The sequence below is a fragment of the Chrysochloris asiatica genome, unplaced genomic scaffold (genome assembly GCF_000296735.1).
Source record: "Chrysochloris asiatica unplaced genomic scaffold, ChrAsi1.0 scaffold00061, whole genome shotgun sequence".
NCBI classification, from domain to species: domain Eukaryota; kingdom Metazoa; phylum Chordata; class Mammalia; order Afrosoricida; family Chrysochloridae; genus Chrysochloris; species Chrysochloris asiatica.
The window spans coordinates 12,073,990-12,100,728 of NW_006408579.1; the positions used below are offsets into that span (position 1 = coordinate 12,073,990).

Sequence of the window (26,739 nt, forward strand, 5' to 3'; positions counted from 1 at the left end):
CAACATTGTACTTCATGGCAGACTTGATATGTTCTTTCTGGTGATGAATTGAATGCAGTGTCATTTGTCTTCAATTTGGCATTCTCATCATAATAAACCACGTGTTTGTCAGATTCAAAATGGCCAATACCAGACCATTTCAGCTTACTGATAATGTCTAGGATATTGATGTTTATGTGTTCCATTTCATTTTTGACAGTTTCCAATTTGCTAGATTCATATTTTCAGCATTCCATGTTTTGATTATTAATAGATGTTTACAATTGTTTCTCTTTATTTTGAGTTGTGCGCCATCAGCAAATGAAGGTCCCGAAGCCTTTACTCCATTCATGCCGTCACAGTCAGTTCTACTTTGAGGAGGCAACTTTTCCCCAGCTGTACTTTGAGTGGCTTCCAAACTGAGGCCTCATCTTCTGGCACTATATCTGACAATATTTTGATGCTCTTCATCATGTTTCAATATTCAGTATTCTGGTGCTAACATTGTTTCTTTGCCGTTCATAAGGTTTTCAGTGACTGAATATTTGGAAATAGTCCATCTCTCCTTCCTAGTCTGTCTTCTTCTGGAAGCTCAGCCAAACTTGTCCCTTTTGGTGACCCTGCTCGTATTTATACACCTGTGGCATAGCTTCCAGAATCATAGCAACACGCAAGCCACCACAGTAGACAAAAACTGAAAGACGAGTAGTGGATATTTTCCTGTATGTTCTGTTTTTTACATCGTTTTCAAACTTTTCAACTGTATTCACCTACATCTGTCTAATTTAAACTTAATTTATGAAACTCATAAGAATTTGGATGGTATAACCAGAGCAAGTTTTAGCAGAGTTAATCCCAGTCTTTACATAAGGCGCAAGACGGAAAGTCATTTTCAGAGTACGTCATACATTCATATAAAATATGAGAAGTACATTTTTCTTTTAATAAAGTCTTTCATTCATTCTTTCGGCAAGCATTTATTGGGTACTTATTATGTGCCCTGGTGGTGGACTGCTAACCAGGTCAGCCGTTCAAACCCAACAGTTACTCCACAAAAGAAAGATAAGGCTTTCTGCTCTTGTAAAGATGTACAGCCTCAGAAACCCTATGTAGGGTTGCTAAGAGTTGGAATGGACTCAACAGCAGTGAGTCTGGTTTTACCTTTTATGTTGGAAGCACTATTCTAGGTGGTAGGGACTCGATAGAGAACAAAGACAAAAATCTCTATCCTCAAGGAACGTAACATTGTATTGGTGGAAGACAATAAAATAATTAAGTTCCGTAGTAAGTTATGGTGTTCTGGTGTGGTGGTGCAGGATAAGCACTGGACCGTAGGTCAGTTTGAACTATCAGAGTCCGCGATTTAAAGTCATCTCCTCCGGAAACCCTATGCAGGGGCACCATGAATTGGAATCAACTCAACTCAGTGGCACTTAACATCAACAACAATAGTAAATTAAAAGGTGATACATGCTATTAACAAAAGCAAAGCACAGGGAGAGCCAGGACAAGGGTGATTACAATTTATATCGTATGCTTAGAGAAGACCTCACTGAGCAGGTGGCATTTGAGCGGGACTGGATGGTGTGGGAAAGAATGATAGGAATATATGGGGTAGGCAGAGGGCATGGAAGTGTAGTGGCCCTCAGGTGAGAATGTGTTTGGCATATTTGAGGAGTGATGAAAAAGTGTGGCTGAAGTAGAATGGGCCAAGGGAAGAAGTAGCAAGCAAGGAGATTGAAGAGTTCACAAAAGGCCTGATGGTGCAGAATCCTTAAGCACATTGTGAGGGCTGTTGTTCTGAGATAGGGTTTTAAGAGGAGTGATGATATGAGTTTAATTTTATAAGGGTCACTCTGGCTACTGCTGTGAGAGACTTTGCAGAAGCCTGTCAGGAAATTGTGGTACCTTGCATCTGTGTGATAGCAGAAGAGGTGACTAGAAAGGCTCAGACTCTAGATACATTTTCAAGATAAAGTCAACAGATTTTCTGGCTGCGTGTGCTTGTCTGTCTGTGTGTGTGTGTAATTGAGCAGGACTCCCAAGGTTCAAGGTTTTCATCCAAAGGAACTGAAGGAATACATTGTCACTACCTGTGTTGGAAGATTGGAGGACTCAGCGGAAGTGGGGAAAGCAAGTTTGGGAGGAGGAGGGAAGGCCAGGAGTTCAGGGATAAGAAGTTCTTTTGTACTGTTCAGGTAGATCAAAATGCCAAGATAGTGTGCACATCTTCCTCAGTCCATTCCCCATTCTAGTGAATTTGACTGTGTTTTTGATAGACTCCCCATTCTGGATGATTATAGTCCAATTAGTCTGTTCATTCCAGTTTTATTCAATGTACTTTGCCTAATATAAGGGTAAGTCAAAAAGTATAGGTAGGAAATCATAGAAACCTTTATTAAACAAATGATCAAAATGTGAAGTTATTATTTCTTGACATATCCGCCATCTAGATCTGTTTCTATCTCTGTAATCTTTCCCTGAGGAATTCTGCCTTCTTTGATTTCCATCAGATCAAAATGACAGCTTTGATTGACATCCTTGAGGGACTCAAAATATGTTCCTTTGAAATGTACTTTGAGTTTTAGGAACGCAAAGATGCCAGGAGGGGCAAGATATCAGGGCTGGAGGATGAAATGGGGTAATGATCCCCAATGAATTTAGCATAGTCCTTGCTACCCTTTAAGAATGAGCAGTGCATTGTCGAAATGGGAGAAAAAAAGTTTCTTCAGCACAACTTTCCTGGCCTTTTTCTCACCAATGTAGTTTTCAGTTTTCTTAAGACTTATTTTAATTTGCCCCTGTGATTGTTATGGGCCCTTTGAGAAAGTCTATCAAAATTTGGAATCCCCAGAAGCAGTCACCATCACTTTCTCAACTGACCTCTCTGAATTTAACTGGCTCAGCAAATCCCTGGGAACCCACTATTTTGACTAGATATTTTGTTGTTGTCGTTGTTGTTGAAGACAGTGAAAGTGTATTGAGAACTTCTTTGAAGTCATCTACTGATCACAGAGACATATTTAAACATGTCTTATTTGGAATAAGCCTGTGTTTGTATGGACTGGAGTCCTAGTAGCAATACTTTTAGGCTTACTGTCTAAGACTAGATCTCTAAAAAAGGCAAACATATATTCCAGTACCTCATTACTAATGTTCTAAATGAAATTCCAGGACCCCATTACTAAGGCTCTAGACAAAAGTTGGAGTCCTGGTGTGGCACTATAAGGTAAACTCTGGACTTCTAACTGTAAGGTTGGTGGTTCAAACCAACCAGCCACTCCTCAGAAATGCTGTACAGAGTTGCTATGAGTCAGAAGACTCACCTACACATACCAACATCTACAAAGTGTTTATCATCTTACTGGATTTTTTTTCTTCCTATCCTATCGAAGAGAGTAGAAAAAGCCTCAGACTTGGCAGTTTCAAAAGCATTTTCTGCTGGAAATTCAGTTTTACCCAGAAGGCACTGGAGCCAAATCATAAATTTGGAAACATCTGAGCAAGTAAAGGATCATGATGAAGCCTATGCAGAAGGTAAGATAATACTTTTTTCCCTGCAATGTTAACAGTTCTTTGGAGTACAGTTTGTTAAAACATAATCCATACGTATGAAGAGGCTTCAAACAATTCTTCCATGAACTTCTTAAAGTCCTTCATACTTCATACTACAGAATGGAAGCCTTTCTTTTTCTCCTCTTTAATTTTGGTTTCTTCCTATAGCCCTGGAACTAACTTACTCTAGCACGAACTCCAGTATTACAAGTAGGGATATCTTGAAAGCCAGTTTTGTTTCCTGAAATAGAACCCCATCCAGAGGCAGTTTGACTTAACACAATCAACTGGTTAAGTGTTAAAGGTAATAGTCCTGCAGCACAGATGTTAGCTTGTTAGTATTATACAGATAATTTGACCATTATTTTCAACTACCTGATTCACTTATTTTCTAATTTATATAGCATGCATCCTTCTCTTGAAGGCCCATTTCCTGAGAGCTAGTTGATAACAGTAATAACAATGATGAAAGCAATCCAAAGTAGACATTTTCCTTTGAAATCCCATGCTCTTACTGTTTAACAATGATGAAGGAAATGCGAAAGCAGAATTTTTTTCCATTCCAATATATTTTACGGAGATTTTCCAACTATCGGTAGGAAAGCAATCCAAATGGAACTGGCTTTCAGGATTTTCTTTCTGCCTCAGTTGGGCAGTCCTTCTTAATCTGCTTTACTGGTTCCCATAATCTCTTTTATCATCATTATTATTATTATTATTATTGTGAATTGAGTGAAGGTTTACAGATCATCAGTCCCACATTCAACAAATTATACACTTTGTGTCATTACAATGATTATAATCCACTCTGTGTACTATCAGTTATTAGTATTTACCTCTATTCACTCTATTTTCCTTCTCTTCCTCCCCTCCCCACTCTGTATCCATCATAGAACGTTTATTTAGCAAGAAATCTTTTCTTAACTTATTACAACAGTGGTCTCATGTAATATTTGTCCTTTTGTGATTGACTAATTTCACTCAGCATGAGGTCCTCCAGTTTCATCCATGTTGTGAGGTGTTTTGCAGATTCTTCAGTATTGTTTAATATTCCATTGTGTGTATGTACCAAAGTTTGTTTAACTATTCTTCTGGGGTTTTAAAAAAGTTTTTATTGTGAATTATGTGATAGTATACATGGAAGAACATTAGCTTTACATTCATCCTGTTGTATTTCATTTCACTGCAATTATTAAAATCCCCTCCATGCATCAAACAACCAAAGGGTATACCCCGCAAGAGTGCCCCCCAGTCGCCAGCACACAGCCACTCTCCCTCCCTGAGTCCAGAGTCCCCAAGCCGCTCACTCCTCTTTAGCCACACTGGTCTCCTTGTTATTTTTTCAGCTCTCTAGACACACTGCTTTTGGGGCTCTGTGCACTTGCTTTTTCTTGAATGAAGTAATATTCCGTCACATGCCCTCGTAGCTCACCTCATGTCCTTCTGTTCACAAATGGCTTCTTTTCAGTGAAGCTTTCTTTGACCACCTGATTTAATATGGCAACACTCATCATCCATTGTACTACTTCTCTCCTTTCCCTGCTTTGTTTTTCTCTGACTTAATTATTTATTGACTCTCTCCCCAAGTGTCTTTTCATGCTGGCAGGGTTTTTTATTTGTTTATTTGTTTCCCCCTGTTTTGTACACTGCTATACAGTCGTGGTGTAGCACTGTGGGTTAATGCGCTGGGCTGCAAGGTCAGTTTGAATTGCAAGGTTGGCAGTTCAAGCTCACTAGCCACTCCTCAGAACAGACTTGATGGCACTTAACAACAATAACACCATATCAGTATTGCCAGCATCTAAGTGTGGCACAGTAGGATAAGGGATAAGCACTTGACTGCTAATCACAAGATTGGTTCAAACCCACCAGCCACTCTTCGGAAACCCTATATATGGTTGCTATGAGTCAGACCTGACTCCACAGCACTTAACAACATTACTTAACACATGATGGAGGTCGTGCTGGTTGTGTACCCAGTAGCTGATCTCAACTCATAGTGACCTTGTATAGGGTTTCTGAGGCTGTGAATCTTTATGGGAGCAGAAAACATTCATCTCTATCCCACTAATACAAATTTTGGTTGTGAATATTTATTGACAATTTCTGAATGCTTGTTGAGTAAAGGAAAACAGTGAATGAAGAAAGTCTCTACAGTAATTAAAACATTAAAAAGATCTTTTTGTTTTAATGATAGCTCAGAAGCTGGTCAGCGATTGGCTCGACACAAAACTTAAGCAAGAAGTAGCCAACAATGGAGCAGCTTATGCTGAAGGCACTGTGTCATGTGTTGCTCCTTGGCCAGAAGCCAGTGGCCTTTTGAAATATGACAGGTTTGATGGTAAGAACTTATCTGCTTACTCTAAACTTTAACATTTAATGAAAAAAGTCCTTTTTACTATTTTGAATTGATTGAACTTTTCTCTGCCTTGCTTAGATCATAGCTTTGTTATTACCTTTAGGTTTTCTTGATTGAATGTAAATTATTTATCCTAGATCATCAGTAAATTGATGGTGGTTTTTAAATTAAAATGTTGTACTTTTTAAAAATTTGCCTTATGATTTTAATATGTTGTTGTTGTTAAGTGCCATTGAATTGGTTCCAACTTATAGCAACCCTATTGTATAGGGTTTCCCAGGAGCAGCTGGTGGATTTGAACCACTGACCTTGTGGTTAGCAATCCAGTATTAATCCTACAGCACCAAACCAGGACTCCCTGATTCTAATATGGTGGTGGTAATAGTTATATGCTGTGGAGTCTGTTCCAACTTACAGTGATCCTGTATTGGTTTTCTGAGGCCTAAATCTTTACAGAAGCAGAAAGTCTCATCTTTCTTCCATGGAATGACTGGTAGATTCGCACTGCTGACCTTGTGGTTAGCAGCCCAGCTGGAAACCAACTATACTACCAGAGCTCCTTTTATTATATTTTATAGCCATTAATTCTGCTTGAGAGGGCATCTTCCCCTTATATTACTGGATGGCTATTTACTTTGGAAGTTCTGGTGTGGTGCTGTGTGTCTGTGGTTCAAACCCACCAGTCACTCTTTGGAACCCCTATACAGAGTGGCTATGAGTTGGAATTCACACAATGATACTTAACAACAGCAACAATTTACTTTGATAGGAGCTCTGGTGGCATAGTGGTTAAAGTACTTGACTGCTAAGCAAAAGGTTGGTGGTTTGAACCCACCAGCCACTCCACAAGAGAAAGCTCTAGCAGTGTGCTTTCATCAAGCTCTACAGCCTTGGACACCCTACAGGGCAGTTCTGCTCTGTCCTATATGTCAGGTCACTGTGCGTCAGAGTTGACTTCATACCAGCGGCTTTGTTTGACATGGTTTGAGATGCTATTTAAACTTTTGTGTAACATTTTGTATTTACACAATACTTCATATATCTTTATTAGTCACTATTTATAAGGAAAGTTATTAGTTTTCTAGTATTTTTTTCTTTTTGTTTTCAAAATACCACTAGAACGTACAGACTTTTGTCAGACAAGTTAAATGGCTACTTTGTGAGAGTTCCTACAAAGCTTCAAAGCACCCAGACATTTGGGGTGTTTTCCTGAGTATAAAAGTAGAGTGGTGGTGGCAGCTTTCCACATGTCAGACACAGTTGATGAGCCCACCTGGCATGATTCCCCTGGTGATTTGGGACTCAACAAAATCCTCAGCTGGGGGATCAGAAAGTCCAAAGCTCTTAATGTTAGAGGAGTCCTTCAAGATCGCCTACTCATTCCTGAGGAAAGAGATGGGTCTACAATGTCCTTAACATGGATAATATAGTCTCTCCCTGAACATTGCCTGGGAAAGGAAGGCTGCTACTTTTGAGAGGACCCCATTCAACTTTTTTGAGGCTCCAGTCTTCATCGCATCCTGTCTTAATTGTTGTTATTAATAATTATTGTTGAGTAAGGTCTGACTCATAGCGACTCTATACACAACAAAACTTGCACCATCCTCAAAATGTTGTCATGTTTGTGCCCCCTGTTACAGCCACTGTGTCCTTCTATCTTATTGGGGATTTTCCTCTTTTTAGACAAACCTCTACTTTTCCAAGCATGATGTTCTTTTCCAGGGATTAGATAACATGCCCAAAGTATATAAGATGAAGTCTAACCATCCTTGCTTCTAAGAAGCATTCAGGCTGAACTTCTTTCCAGACAGATGTATGTATCCTTTTGGCAGTCCCTGATAGTTTCAAGAATGAAAGTTTTGCCCTCAGTAACTTTAACCTTCAGTGCAATACAAAAAAAAAAAAAAAAATTTTTTTTTTTATTTTAATTTAAAGATGCTACTTGTGGTTTTGGTTAAAGGTTTACGCAGCAGTCTACCCATTCAACAATTTCTGCACAGGTTGTTCAGTGATGCTGGTTACATTCTTCATAATGAGTGAATAGTTTTCATTATTTCTGCTCTGGCTCTTCCATTTCTATTTCACTTTCTTGCCCCCTTACATTCGCATCTGTTGTAAAGTAATTGTTGACCATTTGGTCTCATATCGGTGATTTGTTAGAGTATAGTACTTATGGGGATGGGATATTCATTATTTTTTTTACCCACAATGAAAAATATCTTGGTCCCTTCCTCAAAAACAGTCTTTTTATTTTTTTGTAAAAAGTTGTAATCGTATCTGATCTGTCATATATTGATGTTCCCAGATTAAATAGCACAAGTACTTTCAGCAGTTCTCTATATCGCATGATTCTAGTTCTCCATCATCCTTCTAAGTATTTTCTACGTTGTTAATGTTTTAATTAGGTGGAGGAGGAGTTTTCTAATACTCATTCATTTGTTTTGAAGCATATACATAGTATATAGTAAAATTATTAGTTTCTTTTATATAGGGTTAAAATATTGTTTCTGTGGTTAGGTGACGTTGAGGTTCCCAGTTATATTGACCCTGTATAGGGGGGTTTCATAGGTTTTTTTTTTTAAGTTTTTATTGTAAAGTGTCTGTTAGTTTACATGGGTGAACATTATCTTTACATTCATTCTATCATATTTTGCTCATTGCAATGATCACAATCTCCTGCATGCATCATCAAACAACCAGAGGGTATCAGCTGGATACTTTGTACTCCATTCTAGTCCTCTGGGGCCATGACCCTGCCCCTGGGCCAAGGAATCCCCAGGTCTCATCATACTGCTGGTTAACCAGGTCTCAATCCAGGTTAACAGGAGTCTATTAAATGTGGTCAGACTTAGTTCACAACTTCATTGCTGTTTTCCCCCACTTACCCTTATCGGTGACCAACATGGTCAGCAGCAGGACCATATGCCTGCTAGTGTATTCCATTTGAGTTTCTGTCTTGGAAGGGGCTTTGCCTTGGGGGGACCTGACCACTTGCCTTGATGGCTCCCTGGGGAACAACTTGCTTGTTCTTGTAGTAGTCAATTGGACTGCTGTTAGTTTTTTATTTTTTCTGCTGGTCTTTCTTTCAAGAAGTATCTTCTGTTCTTCTAGCTGCTACAGACTGGTCTGCTTCTCCTTTCATAGGTTTTTAATCTTTTGCAGAAGCAGAAAGCGTCCTCTTTCTCCCACAGAGTGGATGGTGGGCTTGAACCCCTGACCTTGTGGTTCTCTAGGAAATTATACCTATATTGACTTTAACTTGGCTATTAGACATTGGACTGCTAACCACAAAGTCAGCAGTTCAAAACCACCAGTTGCTCCAGTGCCGCCTCACTTTATTGAAAGATTTCAATTTGTATTCCATTAATTCCCAGTGCCTTATTCTTTGCCAATGTCTTCAAGGCACCTTGGACTTCTTCTTTCAAGATCATTGGTTCTTGATCATTATGTTACCTCTTGAAATGGTTGACTATCAAACATTTGTTTTTGGTACGGTGACTCTGTGTTTTCCTTCCATCTTCATTGATGCTTTCTGCATCGTTTAATACTTTTCCCATAGAATCCATCAATGTCACAAGTCAAGGCCTGAATTTTTTCTTTGGTTCACTCAACTTGAGAAATACTGAGTGTATTCTTCCCTTTTGGTTTTATAACTGTAAGCCTTTGCATATTTCATTATAACATTTGACTTTATCTTTTCGAGCTGACCTTTGAAATTTTCTGTTCAGCTCTTGTATCACCTCACTTCTTCCATTTGCTTTAGAATCCCTATGCTGGAGAGTAAGGTTCGTAGTCTCTTCTGACATCCATTTTGGCCTTTTCCTTCTTTCTGATCTTCTTAATGACCTTCAGCTTTCTTCCTATATGATGTTCTTCTGGTCTTTGGTCTTTAGTATTTAATGCATCAAATGTTCTTCAGATGATTTCTAAATTCAGGTAGAATATGTTCAAGGTCAAATGACGTATTGCATTAGGCATATCTGCTACACAAGACCATTTTAAAGTGCTGAAGAGCAAAGATGTCAGCTTGAGGACCAAGGTGCTGCTTACCCAAGTCATGGTATTTTCAGTAACCTCATATGCATGCAAAAGCTGGATGGTGAATAAGGAAGACAGTAGAAGAATTGATACTTTTGAGTTATGGTGTTAGAGAAGAATATTGAAAGTGCCATGGGCTGCCAAAAGAACAAACAGATCTGTGTTAGAAGAAGTGCAGCCAGAGTGCTCCTTGGAGGCCAGGATGGCGAAACTTCGTCTCTCATACTTCGGACATATTGTCAGGAGGGAACATTTGCTGGAGAAGGAATCATGTTTGGTAAGGCGGAGGGTCAGAGAAAAAGAGGAAGACCCCCAATGAGATGGATTGTCAAAGTGGCAGCCTCAATGGGCTCAAGTGTGGCAACAATTGTGATGTTGGCCCAGGATCGGGCAGTGTTTCGTTCTGCTGTGCATAGGGTCACTATGAGTTGGTACCGACTCGACAGCATCTAACAACAACAACAACAACAATAATGTTCAAGGTTATATTTTGGGTTTTGTGGACTTGTTTTAGCATCAGCTGAATTTGTATGTGAGTAATTGATGGTCTGTTCCACAGTCTGCCCCTGGTCTTTTTTTGGCTGATGATATGGAGCTTTTCTTCTGTCTCTTTCTTCATATGTAGTTAATTTGATTTCTGTGTACTCCATTTGGTGAGGTCCATATATTTAGTTGTCTCTTATGTTGTTTAAAAAAGGATTTGCAATGAACAAGTCATTGATCTTAGAAAAATCTGTCATTCCCTCTCCAGCAAAATTTCTATCACCAAGGCCATATTTTCCAGCTAATGATTTTTCCTCTTTGTTTCCAACCTTGCATTCCAATAGCCAGTAATTATCAATGCATCTTGATGGAGTGTTTAATCAACTTCAGACCAAAGAAGGTGGCTGAATTCTTCAGTTTCATCATCACTGGCTTTAGTGGTGGATGTGTAAATTTGTAATGTGTAAATTTGTATTAACTGGTCTTCCTTGTAGGTATATGGACATTATCCTATCACAGCATTGTACTTCAAGAGAGATCTTGATATGTTCTTTTTGATGATGAATGTAACACCATTCCTCTTCAATTTGTCATTCCCAGCATAGTATACCATGTGGTTGTCAGATTCAAAATTGCCAATACCAGTCCATTCAGCTCATTAATGCCTAGGATATCAATGTTTATGAGTTCCATCTCATATTTTACAATTCCCAATTTTCTTAGATTCATAGTCCGTACATTCCATGTTCTGATTATTAATGGATGTTTATAGTGGTTTCTCTTCATTTTGAGTTGTGTCCTATTAACAAACGAAGGTCACATCATCACGGGCAATTCTACTTTGAGGAGGCAACTCTTCCCAGTCACACTCTGCGTGCCTTCCAACTTGAGAGCCACATCTTCCAGCACCATATCTGAAACTATTCTTGTGCTCTTTGTCATGTTTCAGTATTCAGTATTCTGATGCTGACAGTGTTCCAGTGCTATTCATAAGGTTTTCAATGACTAAATATTTGCAAGTAGTCCTTCTCTTCTTCTTCCTAGTTTGTCTTCATCTGGAAGCTCATCTAAAACCTGTCCACTGTTGGTGACTCTGCTGGTATTTAAAATACCCGTGGCATAGCTTCCAGAAACACAGCAACACTCAAGCCACCACAGTACAACAAACTGACAGATGAGTGGTGGATAAAATATTGAGAATAAAATCATTTAAAATCTTGGTGACCTTGAGTTAGACTGAGAAATATTAGTTATGATACCAAAACCATGATCCATGAAAGAATTAATTGATAAATTGGATTTCACCAAAATTTGAAACTTATATTCTTCAAAAGAAATCTTGATGTGGCTTGAACCCTAAGATTGGTGTTTCAAATTTACCAGCCACTCTTCAGAAAGTCTACATAGGGTCACTATGAGTTGGAACTGACTTGACAGCATGTAACAACATTAACAACAACTCTGTGAAAAACACTGTTAAAAGAGTAACAATAAAAGTCACGAACTGACACAAAGTATTTGAGAAGCATATATCTTGTAAAGTACTTATATCCAACATATATGTAAGAATTCTCAAAAGACAGTAATAAGAAAATAAATAACCCAATTTGAAAACCAGGCAAAATATTTGAATAGACCCTTTAAATAAGAGATACAGGTGGCAAATAGTAACATGAAAAAATGATAAATATTGTTGGTTGTTGTTGTTGTTAAGTGCCTTTGAGTCTGTTCTGACTTATAGCAACCCTCTTGTATAGGGTTTCTCAGGAGCGCCTGTTGGGTTTGAATCACCAACCTTTCTGTTTGCAATCTAGTATTTATCCTACATCATCACAGTTAGGGAAATGCTAATTCATATTACAATGAGTAATTAGTGTTGTTGCTGTTAAGTGCAATTGAGTAAGTTTTGACTCATAGCAACCATGTATAGGGTTTTCTAGGAGCAGCTGGTATGTTTGACCCACCGACCTTGCGGTTAGCAGTCTAGTGCTTATTCTGCAGCTCCACACCAGCATTCCTATGTGAATTTAATACACCAGAATTTAATATTACAAATGTATTCAAATGGCTTCAATATAAGTCAGACTGTACCAAGTATTGGTGTGACGCTGTAAGAGAAGTACTGGACTGCTAACTACAAGATCAGTATTTCAAACCCACCAGCCGCTTCTTCAGAAACCTTATACAGGGTCGCTATGAGTCAGAATGAACCAATTGTGGTAGATTTATACAGTGGAATACTACTCAGCAATACAAGAAATAATCTACTGATACACACAACATGCGTGAATCTCAGAATAATTGTGCTGAGTGTAAGAAGTCAAAACAAGAAAACATAATGTATGATTTAATTTATATATATAAAATTGTAGACAATGAAACTAATCTATACTTGTTTTTGTTGTTGTAAAGTGCCTTTGAATAAGTTCCAACCCATAGCGACCCTGCATAAGGTTTCTGAGTAGCTCTTAGTGGGTTTGAACCTTTGACCTTATGATTCAAACTGAACTTACAGTCCAGTGCATTATCCTGCAGCACTATACCAGGCCTAACATAATGGAATATGGTTCCTTGAGGCAGGATGAGGCAGGGGAAGTGCTCAGGGAGGATTGAGAGAAAGATTGCAAATCTGGATTGAGGACACGTTTGGGGCTGTTGGACATGTTCACTATCTTGATTGTGGTTTTATTGGGAGCTCTGGTAGTGTACTGGTTACGAATTGGGCTGTGAACCTTAGAGTCAGCAGTTCGAAACTACCAGCTGCTCTGCGGAAGAAAGATGAGGCTTTCTGCTCCTGTAAAGATTTATAGCCTCGGAAACCCTGTGCAGGGTCACTATGAGTCAGAACTGACTCCATGGCACATAACCAACACCACCATATGTGTGTCTGTGTGTGTATATATATATATATATACATCGCTGTGGGTTAATGTGCCAGACTGCAAAGCTATTTGTACTGCAAGTTCGGCAGTTCAAGCTCACCAGTTGCTCCTCAGAAACCCTATACAGGGTTACTGTGGGTCGGAACTGACTTGACGGCACTTCACAACAACAACAATGTATATATATATATGTCAAAACTTATACTGTATACTTTAAATAAATGCAGTTTATTGGGTGTCAATTATGCCTCAATAAAACCACCTTTATTTGTTAAAAAAAAAAAAAAAAGCAATGGCATCTTCAAGGATGAGTAAAGTGAAGTAATATATTTTACATTTGATAGTGAGGAAATCATTAATGACTTGGATTAAGGTAGTTCCTGGTGATTGGGGGGTTTTTCCTCTTAGCTGAAGGTAATTGTTGAGGACCAAACTCATCCAAATGGCTTTATCACTTACTGCTTATTGAACATGTTACTAGTTTTATTATAGCAGGACCCTTTATTAAATATGGAAGTTATACTGAAATTAATTTTTTTTTAAATGTCCCTGTTTTCTTGTTGCTATTTTGTTTTCCCCAGATTTATGTGCCTACTTGGAGGAAGAAGAGGAAAGTACCTCCGTTCAGAAATTTATAGACCATCTGCTCCATAAAGATGTGGTGGATTCTGGGATATTGGAAGATCTTGGAATGAAGGAAAACCAAGACAAGCAGCAGCAGAAGGATCCTCATCTTACCATGGAGATGAGACATAAGCAGGTGGGAGGGAAAAACAAAATTAAAATGGATAACAGGAAGCAGTCTTTGTGTAACACATTTAATAAGCTTAAATAAAGACTAAGACTTTATTATAAAAAAGGGTGCCATCTGTGGTTTGCTTAGAAAGAAAAAAAATAAAATATAAGAACTTCAGAAGAAAAATGATGTTCATGAACTGAGGTAAGAAGCAGCTTTTTAAGAATAATCTACCCTCTACCACGACCACTCCCCCAAAAAAGGAAAAATTGATTTTGACCAATAAAATGGTAAGCTAAACTGTATGAGTTTGGATGTGGCACTTCCTATTATAAATATGTAAATTGGGTCTTGCTTTAATTTGGTTTTTTAATTGTGACAGTATTTTGCTAATATCATGAATATTCTAGTGAATTTTATAATGATAATTCTTTCTTTTTTTTTTTTTTGGTTGTTAAGTACCCTTGAATTGGTTCTGACTCAAAGAAATCCTATATAGGGTTTCTGAGAAGTGGCTTGTGCTAACCACTTTTTGGTTAGCAGTTCAGTGCTTATCCTATAGTGCCATACCAGGACCCCTATTCTTTCTAGACTATTGAAACTCGCTCAATTTGTGATTATAGTTTAAAAGAGGACTGATCTGAATTAAATGTAGTTCAGCTGTTTTGAACTAGAAAGACAAGTGGAAAATTGGAAAAATTTCCAAAGGAACTAGAAAGACAAGTGGAAAATTGGAAAGTTCTCCAAAGGAAAGAGTCATTTATAGTGGTATCTCAACACCTTTTAGAGACATTTTAGCGATTCAGAGTGACTAAGTCTTTGTGCAGAATTAAGACTTACCTGGGATTAATGCCCATACTATACATGTGTGTGCTGTCTTTTTATAATGCTGAATTTCTGATTACCAGTTTGAAAAATCACTGCTTTCAACCATGAGGGTGAGCCCAATCTATGCACTGGGAATTGTGGGGAAGCAGAGATAGAAGTAGGACTTTGATTTGGATTTCTGGCAAAAGGGAGGAAAGAGAGTTTATGAGAGATAACTGTACTCTAGAAATCACATCAGAACTGGAGAATAAGATAAGAATAAACTTACGTGAGGCGGAAAAGAACCCAAACTACTGCCTTAGAGTCGGTTCTGGCTCATAGTGACCCTATAGGCTAGATAGAATTGCTGTCTAGAGTTTCCAAGCCTGGAAATCTTTATGGAAGCAGACTGCCACATCTCTCTTCTGTAGAGCAGCTAGTGGAGTAAAGCAAGTCTTTCAGTTAGTGATCCAGTGATTAACCCACTGTGCCACCGATGTTCCCTGCAGAAAGGAAAGGTCCACTCAATCCATAGCTAGTCATGCCTCTAAAGAATTAATAAGTTTGAAGGAAAATTAACAGGCTTGTTCTGTGGGTTTTATGTCTTTTATTTCCAAAATAAAAAATAATAATTGCCATTGGTATACAGCCACACCTTGAAAACCCTATGCAGGGTCCCTATGGGTTGAAACCAACTTAGTGGCAATTAACAACAACAAAAGCATACTTAAATAATAAAAGATATGAATAAAGGCTGTTGGTGTCCCTAAAAGCTGTATATAACTGTTCTATTTTGTTCTATGTTGTTGTTAAGTGCCATTGAGGCTGTTGCAACTCATAGGGACCCTATATAGTGTTTCCAAGGAAGATCTGGTAGGTTTGAACTGCCAACCTTGCGACCCAAACTGACCTTTCAGTCAAGCACATTATCCTGCAGCACTACACCTGGACTCCTAACCATTACAATATAGTCTCAAAAAAGAAGAGAAAAATCACTATTCTTTTTAAAATTGTAATTTGTATACAGACAGGGCCTCAGTAAATAGCAAGAATAAATACATTGGAAATTTTTGTGGGTAGGCAAGGAAACCCTATACATGGTCGCTATGAGATGGAACCGACTCAACAGCACTTAACAACAATAATCATTATTTAATAAATATCTAAACTTTGGCATTTGACCCACGAGATTCTCAACTTTTCATTGATGTAGATCACTTCCAGATTGTTTGTGCCATCTTACCTGACTTCACCTAAACATTGGTATTGACATTTACACAGGAAAGAAATTAATTTCCTCAATTTTACCAACAAACGGGGGTTGTATGCTAGAACGTTTCAAACTTTGTGTATTATTAACTGTAAGGTTGTGTAGATCTAAGGTTGTGCATATCCCTTTCTACTCAAAAGATTGCTATCCCCCCTTGTTGTATTCTCTTTTAGGTGAAAGAAAATCGCTTAAGACGCGAGAAAGAACTACAGCGCCATAGAATGGAAACAGCCCTGAAAAAATCAGCCTTCTTAGAGGCTCAGTGTTTGGTGCAGGAAGAAAAGAAAAGGAAGGCTCTGGAAGCCAAGAAAGAGGAGGAGGAGATTCAAAGGGAGATGGTAAAGCTGCGGAGAGAGATAATTGAGAGGAGACGCACTGTGGAAGAAGCATGGAAAACGTACGGCGGCCCTGATGAGGGAATTTTCTGTTTAGGTGGTCATTTTGCAAGTGCTCTAAAGTTTTTTAAATGCACGTTGTAATGACAGAACACAAAAGAGAACCCCCTGCCCCCCCCCCCCCACACACACACATACACACTCTCTTCCATCATCTTTACAAATTAACTATTTTCATTTTTCCTCCTGATCTGGGTCCCTTTACATTTGATTACCTAGTTGTAATCAAAATACCTTTAATTTGGTATATTCTTCTTATTGTAATTAATACATTGGCTGGATTCCTGAGGTCTGTATTATTTTGTTGAGTTCCCATACCATCATTTATGTAATGAACCACTCTACATTCTAGTAAGCACTTAGACTATTTCACACTTTTCACTAATATAATTACTTATGCAATGAACATCCTTAAACATAGAGCTTTTTCATTCTTTTTAATTATATTCTTAGGATAAAATTCTTAGGAGTGCAATTCCTGAGTTAAATGATATGAACTGTTTTATGACTCTTGGAACATTGCCAAAGTGCTTTCCAAATGGGTCTTACTTATTTACACTATTGCCAACAGTAGACCAGTTTACCACACTCTTCCCACCATTGGGAAGTATCATCATTTTCAGTATTTGTGCAATTTTAATAGGTGTGATGTTGGTTAATTTCATGTGTTTGGTTCTTTGAACATTTTTAAGAGTGAACATTTTTCTTTATGGTTGGTGCTAATTGTGCCTTGTACTATTGTGATTTGCTTCAGTGTCTTATTTTCCAATATGCATATGGAAAGTCACCGTTGCCTTGGTGGTGGAGGTATTAATGTGCCTGAGTCAGTTCCACCTCATAGGAACCCTGTATAGGGTTTCCAAGACTGTAAATCTTTACAGGAGCATTTCTGCTTCATTCTCTCATGGAGCAGCTGAGAGATTTGAACTGCTAACTTTGTGGTTAGCAGTCCAACACATAACCCACTATGCTACCTCGACTTCTTACCTTTTGTCTTGTTGTTATTGTTGTTGTTAAGTGCTGTCGAGTTAGTTCCAACTCACAGCAACCCTCTTTAGGGTTTCAGAGGAGTGGCTGGCAAGCTTGAACTGCTGACCCTGCAGTTCAAATGGACCTTGCAGTCCAGCATATTAACCTGCAGCGCCCTATGTGACAGAAGAGAAAACCAAAATAGCCCCTACAGGATACAGTACTATTATCAATCCTCCATGTAGACAATGGACTGCAAACCACAAGGTAAGCAGTTCAAACCCACCACCTGATCCTCAGAAACTCTATATAGGGTCACTGTGAGTTAGAACCAACTCCACAGCACTTAATCACAACAACAATGTAGAAGATGAACTTCATAACTGAAATAGTGGGTGTATTTATTCTGAGAAACAGCACTTTGTATAAACTGAAAATGCCTTGGGACAACGTGACTGAAGTGCCTAAATACTAAAACTCTGAGGCCAGAAAGACCTATCAGATAGTCCTTTCCCCTCCCATCATCCCACGGAGCTGTCCCCCTCTGTGTTCTTGATTGCTCTTATCCTACCCAATTTAAAACAGCTCTGCAGTGGACATGCGCTTCACTCTTCCAAGTGCAGACTCAGGCCTTCTTCAGACACCAGTCCTTTCAGAAAGTAATCACCAGTGTTTTAGCAAGTTCTTGATAAGATTGCTCCCAAGTGCTAAAATAAATTGTGAAAACAAGTAACATTTGATGATAGTAGGAGGCTCTACACTCAACAAATGTGCACTGACCTGACATTCCTTTTAAAAGTGAAAATCATGTCCATGGTTATAGTGACACAGAGAATTTGCTATACTTCTGAGTGTACTAAATGATTTTAACTTTCCAGAAAGCAATTTAGCAGTAAACAACAAGAACCATAAAAAGGGTTTTATCTCTTGACCTGGGAATTTCAGTGCTAAAAGAAGTGTCATAAGAAAATGTCAGAAATCCAGACAAAGATTTATGTATAAAGATAATTACAAACAAATAACCTGTAATGTTGTTAAGTGCCATCCAGTTGGCTCTTACTCATAGTGATTCTTTGTACGGTTTCCAAGGAGAGACTGGTGGGTTTGGACAGCCAGCCTGTGGTTAACATCCAATGTTTATCCTCCTAGGACTCCTCAAACCTAGTAACTGTTGTTGTTAAGTGCCATTGAATCCGTTCCAACTCATAACAACCCTGTACAGGGTTTCCAAGGAATGGCTGGTGGGTTTGAACCACTAACTTTGTAGTTAGCAGTTCAGTGCATATCCTATAGCACCACACCAGAATTAATAGCAAACATTAATAAATATTAGAGAAATTAGGAAATAATTGTTGAACAATGAAGTAGCAATAACATGTAGGATAAGTGCTGAATTACTAACCACAAGGTTGGCAGTTCAAACCCACCAGGCAGTTTAGTGCATATACAGGATCGTTATGAGTCGAAACTGACTCAACAGCACCAAAAAACAACATCTATATATATACACGTATCTATATAGATACAGGAGCACTGTATTTATGTATGAGCTAGGCTGCTAACCACAGGTTAGCAGTTCAAATCTACCAGTCACTCTGGGGGGAGAAAGATAAGACTTTCTGCTCCCATAATTATGTACAGCTTCAGAAACACTACACAGGGTCACTGAAGTCGGAACTGACATGATGACGCACACTACCATGTTGTTGTTGTTGTTAGGTGCCATCAAGTTGGTACCAACTCATAGCAACCCTATGCACAGCAGAACAAAACACTGCCCGGTCCTGGGTCAACCTCAAAATCATTGCTACTTTTGAGCCCGTTGATGCTGCTACTGTGCCAATCCATCTCATTGGTGGTCTTCCTCTTTTTCTCTGACCCTCTACTTTACCAAACATGATACCCTTCTCTAATGACTGGTCCCTCCTGACAGTATGTCTGGAGTATGCAAGATGAAGTCTGGCCATCCTGGCTTCCAAGGAGCACTCTAGTTGTACTTCTTCCAACACAGATCTATTTGTTCTTTTGGCAGTCCATGGTACTTTCAATATTCTCCTCCAACACCATAACTCAAAGGCATCAATTCTTCTATGGTTTTCCTTATTCCAAAAGGGAACAGCACACTCAGCATTTCTCAAGCTGAGGGAACTGAAGAAAAAATTCAAACTTCGACTTGTGGTACTGAAGGATTCTATGGTCAAAGTACTGAATGATGAAGAAAGCATCAAAAGAAGATGGAAGAAATACACAGAGTCACTGTACCAAAAAGAAATTGTCAATGTTCAACCATTTCAAGAGGTAGCATATGATCAAGAGCCAATGATCCTGAAGGAAGAAGTCCAAGGTACATTGAAGTCATTGGCAGAGAGCAGAGAACCGGGAATTGATGGAATACAAATTGCAATCTTTCAACAAAGTAATGCAGCACTCGTGGCAACAAAGTAATGTTAACCACACACTCATCTATGCCAAGAAATTTAGAAGACAACTCCCTGGCCAACTGACTGGAAGAGATTCCTATTTGTGCCCATTCTAAAGAGAGAAGACCCAACGGAATGTGGAAATTATCGGACAATATCATTGATATCCCATGCAAGTAAATTATTACTAAAGGTAATATAGAAACGGCTGCAACCATACATTGACAGAGAACTTCCAGAAGTTCAAGCCGGTTTCAGAAGAGGACGTGGAATGAGGGATATTATTGCTGACATCAGATAGATCTTGGCTGAAAGCAGAGAATATCAGAAAGATGTTTACTTGTGCTTTATTGACTATGCAAAGGCTTTTGATTGTGTGGATTATGACACGCTATGGATAACATTGTGAAGTATGAGTATTCCTGAACATAGATAGATAGATGATAGATAGATAGATAGACTCCTGGTGTAGTGCTTCAGGATCAGCACTGGACTGCATATCATGAGATTGGCAGTACAGACCCTATCTAGGGTCAATCTGACTCGATGGCACTAAACAACAACAATAATATAAATACAATATAATACGAAGGCGGTGCTGTCTGGTGGATTTTGACTCATGGTGACTATGAGTTGAAATAGACCAGACAGCAACTAAGTTGGATTTGGTTCTTTAACTATGAGCTTTCTTGAATTGGATAATGAAAGAGGAATGGCCTGGATGAGTAAGAATAGATAAATGGGTGAAAAAGAGAATGACCAGAAAGAGGTATCCATGAGCAATAAAGTTATTAAGTGATTCTGATTACAAGGAGTCCATGACTTAACCACAGAGTTACGACAGACCACATTTATGACTATGGTGGTATTTTGTTTTTGTTTTTAGTACAACTTATCAGTAGCAATATATACTACCTACAGTGTTACAGCATGTAATTCTCAGATGTTCAGTGTTATGATTTACTGTTCAAAACACTGCCGTATAGCAGGCCTGGTCCATGATCAGAAGTCATAAAGCATAGAAAGTTGGGTAGTGTTCAACTCTTAACAACAATTGAACTGTTCATGTGCCCAACAGCTGTTGAAACTCCAACTTCATTGTTATAACACTGATGGCAACTTCATTGTACAATTTTGTATCATCAGAAGTATAATGTAAGATTTCTGGTGGTTGAAAATTGTATTTTTCATCTTCTGTTATTTTGTACCATCAGAAGCATCAGTTGTTAATTTCATCATCAGAGTACGTTTTTCTGATTTGTATATACTGGGCTGGTTCAAACCCACCAGCCACTCCTCTGAAGCCCTAACCCTATACAGGGTCACTTTGAGTTGGAATTAGTTTGATGGCATTCAACAATAACAATAAATGTACGTATTAAAATATATCTGTAAGTTTATATGTAATATTACCAACTCCCAAAAACAAAGATCAGATTTATAAAGATACTGATTTTTAATGAAAACAACAACAAAAAAGGTATTCAACGTATATCAGAACCAACTTAATGAAAGAGTCAGAATGAAATGGAAAGCCATTGTAGGTCAGGGACTGTCTATACTACCCTGGAGCCCTTTTACTTACTGTCATTTAGTTCAATTATTCTATTTTCAGCTATTTTAAATTATTCTCGATTCTATTTTTTCTTTACTTATTTGTACCTGATTATTTCATTGATTTTTCTGCCTAGAAACCTTGTAAAAACCTTGTGGTAAGACTCTCTTTACTTTCTTACTTAATGATCATTCCCCCACCCACCCATCCCACATACTCACACTTTATTTCTTTTTATTCTTATAAAGGGAAGGAATTTATTTATATCTATATGAGAAGATAACTAATAGCCATTAACTCTCAAATCTTAATCAAATATTATTCAATGCTAAACTTAATAAAAGGAGCTCTGGTAGCGTAGTGGTTGCGAATCGGGCTGCGAACCTTAAGGTCAGCGGTTCGAAACTACCAGCTGCTCCGCGGGAGAAAGATGAGGCTTTCTACTCCCATAAAGATTCACACCCTCGGAAACCCTGTACAGGTTCGCTATGGGTCGGAACCGACTCGACGGCACTTAACAACAACAACAAACTTAATAAAACTCCTTTACTGAAATACCTATATAGCTTTCTGCTTTTAAAACAGAGCCACATCTAGAGAAATAACAACAGAACTGTGTCTTATGATAGAGAATGCAGTGTTCATTCCACTCTACTAGATTGTAAGTATTTATTTTTAAGTCTATCATAGACACCTATATTTTTGAATTATTATTAATAGGGAGAAGAAAAAACAAGAAGAAAATTCTCAAAGGAAGCCAGAAAAAGATGTGTTTGAAAGTGTTCATACTCCTCTGGATGAAGAAAAATTGGCAAAAGAAAGAAAGAGAAAAGTAAAAGAGTTGTTAATCCAAATTTCTAAGGAAAACCACCAGGTAGGAATTTTAACATCTCTTTTTTTTTCAGCATTCTGTAGTATACATAACAAAGAGCTCTGTAAGAGATGAGACAAAGTCACCAGAAAATCCAGTTATCACAAATAACAAAGTTGCCCACCTTGTTAGTTCTGTGGTGCTTAGCTGATGAACTGGGCGAACCCTCAGTCCCCTTTTCCAGGCCTGTTCTTTATATGCTCTGCTGTGATCCTGGGGAACTAGAACATGAATTTGGGATTCCTTCCTAGGCTAATTTGTAATTTTTTAAAGGGTGGCTTCCTCACTGGACCTTAAGTATCCAAAGTCTGAAGAGTCTTTTGGGTTATTCAGAAGATAGAAAAACTGTTTGCCTTTTGGTAGCTCAGATCCTAAATCAGTGATAAATTCATATATGTGTATCTCCTTTTAATGTTCTACATTTTATTTTACTTTTTTCTCTCTCTCTTTCACTTTCACTTCCTGTGACATTAGAGGGCCATTTTTTATTGACAAATGAGAATCCTCCCTAGACCACTCACACAGAATAAGTTTTTTTAATGAAGTATTATTGGTGAAAGTATTAATTTGGAGCTTGTAGTATTTCAGGTGAAAGAAATAACTTGGAGGATATGTAAATTAAAAGGTTAGATGAGAAATGATAAATATGTATGTCTTTGTATCTTCCACAGAGCCCACCCTAGGGCCTTGGTGGTGGTGGCGGTAATGTGCCATGGAGTCGGTTCCGACTCATAGAGACCCTGTATAGGATTTCTGAGGCTGAAAATCTTTACAGGAGCAGAAAGCCTCCCCTTTCTCCCACAGAGTGGCTGATAGTTTTGAACTGCTGACCTTGAGGTTAGCAGCCCGACTCATAACCACTATGCCACCAGAGCTCCTTCCCTTGGGCCTTCTTGTTGTGAAGCGCTGTCGAGTCGATTCTGATCCATAGCAACTCTGTATAGGGTTTCCTGAGGAGCAGCAGCTGGTGAGCTTGAACCACCGACCTTGTACTTCAAATGGCTTTGAAGTCTGATGCATTAACCCACAGAGCCACACCAGGACTCCTCCCTAGGGCCTTCTTGTTGTTGTTAAGTACCGTGGAGTCAATTCTGACTTATAGTGACCCTGTACAGGGTTTCCGAGGCTGCAAATCTTTAAGGGAGCAGAATGCCTTATCTTTCTCCTGCTGAACAACTGGTAGTTTCCAACTGCTGATCATGAGGTTAGCAGCCCGATTCGTAACCACTACGCTACCAGAGCTCCTTAGGCACTGCTAAAATTCATTGAAAGCTAATGGGAGGGATCTTTGAATGAATGGATTTAACAAGAGAAAAAAGAATGTCAGGAAGATATTGAATGAACATAAGATATTGAAAGAACACTTACAAATGCCATGGAAATCGGTGGTAGGGATTTGAATATGAAATGGGTAACTGAGATATGAGAAAGGAAATAAAATTTCAAAACAATAAAAGAAAAAATATAGATATGATTGATGGTTGCATACTGGACCTAGTGACAGGAAGTCCTAATTGTTCAGATATTAAACAACTAGAGTTTGGTCAGAGTTTTTTGTTTTAATAATTGAGTGAGAAATGTGATCGAAATGTTAAATGTTAGGAGTAACATTTTGAAAAAGATTGTTAAGGACTCTTAGATGCTATGTCCTGCTTGAGAGATGGTGGTAGTGTGTCCTCTTGTAAAGATTGTTCTGTTTTCTAGGAAGGGAAGTTAATACTAAAGGGGACGGCTTGAGAACTCATAAGCAAAACCTCCACGTTATCTTCTCACCCAATCAGCAAGAGACAAATAAGACAAAATTATTTGCCCCTATAAAATTAATTTTCTAATTCTTCTCAATGTTATCCATAGTTTGTCCTTATCTACACAGTTGGAATCTTTTGCATACTCAATAAAGCACAAGTAAACACCTTTCTAGTATTCTCTGCTTTTTGCCAAGACCCATTTGACATCAGCAAAGGTATCTCTACTTCCGCATTGTCTTCTGAATCTGGCTTGAATTTTTGGCAGTTCCCTGTTGATGTACTGTTGCAGCCATTTTTTAATTATCTCAGCAAAATTTTACTTGCAAGTGATACTAATGATATTGTTCGGTGATTTCCACGTTCCCTTGTGTCATCTCTCTTTGGAATAGGCGCAAATATGGATTTCTTCCAAATCAGTTGGCCAGCTAGCTGTCTTCTAAATTTCTTGGCATAGAAAAGTGAGCACCTCCAGTGCTGTGCAAGATTTCAATTTGTATTCCGTCAATTCCTTGGTTTTCACCAGTGCAGCTTATACTTCTTCCTTCAGTACCATAGTTTCTTAATCATATGCTGTCTTTTGAAATAGTTGAATATCAACCATTTATTTTTGGGTACTATGACTCTGCATATTCCTTCTATCTTCTTTTGATGCTTTCTGCATCATTCAATATTTGGCCCATAGAATCCTTCAGTCTTGGAAGTGAAGCTTGAATATTTCTTCAGTTCCTTCAGCTTGAGAAATACTGACGATGTTCTTTCCTTTTGGTGTTCTAACTCCAGGTCCTTGCACATTTCATAATACTTGGCTTTGTTTTCTTGAGCTGCCCATTGAAATTTTCTATTCGGCTCCTTTATTTCCTCATTTCTTTCATTTGCTTGAACTTCTTTTTCATTCAGGAGCAAATTTCAGAGTCTCTCCTGATATCCATTTTGATCTTTTCTTTTCTTTCCTGTCTTTTAACATGACCTTGTGCTTTCTTCTTGTATGATGTTCTTGATGTCATTCCACAGATCTTCTGGTCTTTGTCATTAGTGTCTAATGAATCAAATCTGTTCTTGATATGATTGCCAAATTCAGATGGGTTATATTCAAGGTCATATTTTGGCTCTCATGGAGTTGTTTATTTTCGTCAACTTTAACCTGAACTTGCATATCAGCAGTTGATGATCTGTTCCACAGGCAGCCTCTGATCTTGTTTTGGCTGATGACATCTCTTCCCATATGTAGTCAGTTTGATTCTTGTGTATTCCATCTGTGAGGTCCATGTGTATATTTGCTTTTTATATTGTTTAAAAAAGATACTTGCAATGAGTCAAGTTGATGATCTTCCAAAATTCTATCATGCAATCACCAGCAGCATTTCTATTTCCAAAGCCATATTTTCCAGCAGTTGATCCTTTCTCTTTATTTCCAAACTTTGCTTTCCAATTACCAGTAATTATCAATGCATCTTGATTACATGTTTCATTAATTTCAGGCTGAAAAAGTTGGTAGAATTCAATCTCATCCTTGCTGGCTTTAGTGGAAGATATATGAATTTGAAAAATAGTGGAATTAACTGATCTTCCTTCTAAACATATGAGTATTCTATCACAGACAGCATCATACTTCAAGATATATCTAGAAATATTCTTTTTGATGATGAATACTATGCCATTCCCCTTGAATTTGTTTTTCTCAGCACAGTAAACCATATGATTGTCAGAGTCACAATGACCAGTACCAGTCCATTTTTTCTCACTAATGCCTAAGATACTATTCTTTATGCATTCCATTTCTGTTTTCACAATTTCCAATTTTCCTAGATTCATACTTCATACATCCCATGTTGTGATCATTAATTAATTTTTGCAGTTGTTACTCCACATTTTGAGTTGTGCCCCATCAGAAAATGGAAGTCCTGAAAACTTTCTCCTTTCACGTCACTATGGTCAGTTCTATTTTGAGGAAGTAGTTCTTCCACGGTCATGTTTTGAATGTCTTCCAACCTGAGGGACTCATCTTCTGGCACTATATCTAACAGTGTTCTGTGTGTTTCATTATCAGTATTCTGGTGCTACTGACAGTGCTCCACTACTATTCATAAGGTTTTCAATGGCTAACCATTCGGAAGTAGTCCGCTTCTCTTAGTCAATTTTAGTCTGGAAGATCTGCTGGAACTGTCCACCATGGGTTATCCTTCTATTTTTTCAAATACCCGTGGCATTGCTTCCAGCATCACAACAATATGTAAGCAACCACAGTATGACCAACTGACAGATGAGTGGAGACATGTCTCCTTAGCCTCTTTCAATCTGTAACATAATTCCTTAGTCTTTCCTTGTCTTATATGACATTGACATTTTGAGGAGTTCTAGGGTTTAAAATTAAGAAAGGTGTACGACACAGGTTGAATTATTTCACTATATTTATTCAACCTGTATGCTGAGCAAATAATCCAAGAAGCTTGGTTCTATGAAGAAAAACATGGCATCAGGATTGCAGGAAGACTCATTAACAACCTGCGCTATGCAGATAATACAACCTTGCTTGCTGGAAGTGAAGAGGACTTAAAACATCTACTGATGAAGATCAAAGAGCACAGCTTTTGGTATGGAGTACATCTCAATGTAAAGAAAACAAAAATCCTCACCACTGGACCAATAAACAACATTCGTATCAATGGAGAAAA

At 38.2% G+C, this 26,739-nt stretch overlaps 1 protein-coding gene across 1 annotated transcript in view; it reads left to right on the forward strand.

The window, feature by feature from the left end:
- KIAA1407 (KIAA1407 ortholog) overlaps positions 1–26,739 on the forward strand; it is a 159,345-nt gene that overhangs the window by 15,527 nt on the left and 117,079 nt on the right. The window contains exons 3-7 of the mRNA XM_006864204.1: positions 3,375–3,516; positions 5,732–5,875; positions 13,878–14,056; positions 16,283–16,506; positions 22,169–22,322. Coding sequence (XP_006864266.1) covers positions 3,375–3,516; positions 5,732–5,875; positions 13,878–14,056; positions 16,283–16,506; positions 22,169–22,322 — 843 coding nt within the window. The remainder of the gene's footprint in view (positions 1–3,374; positions 3,517–5,731; positions 5,876–13,877; positions 14,057–16,282; positions 16,507–22,168; positions 22,323–26,739) is intronic.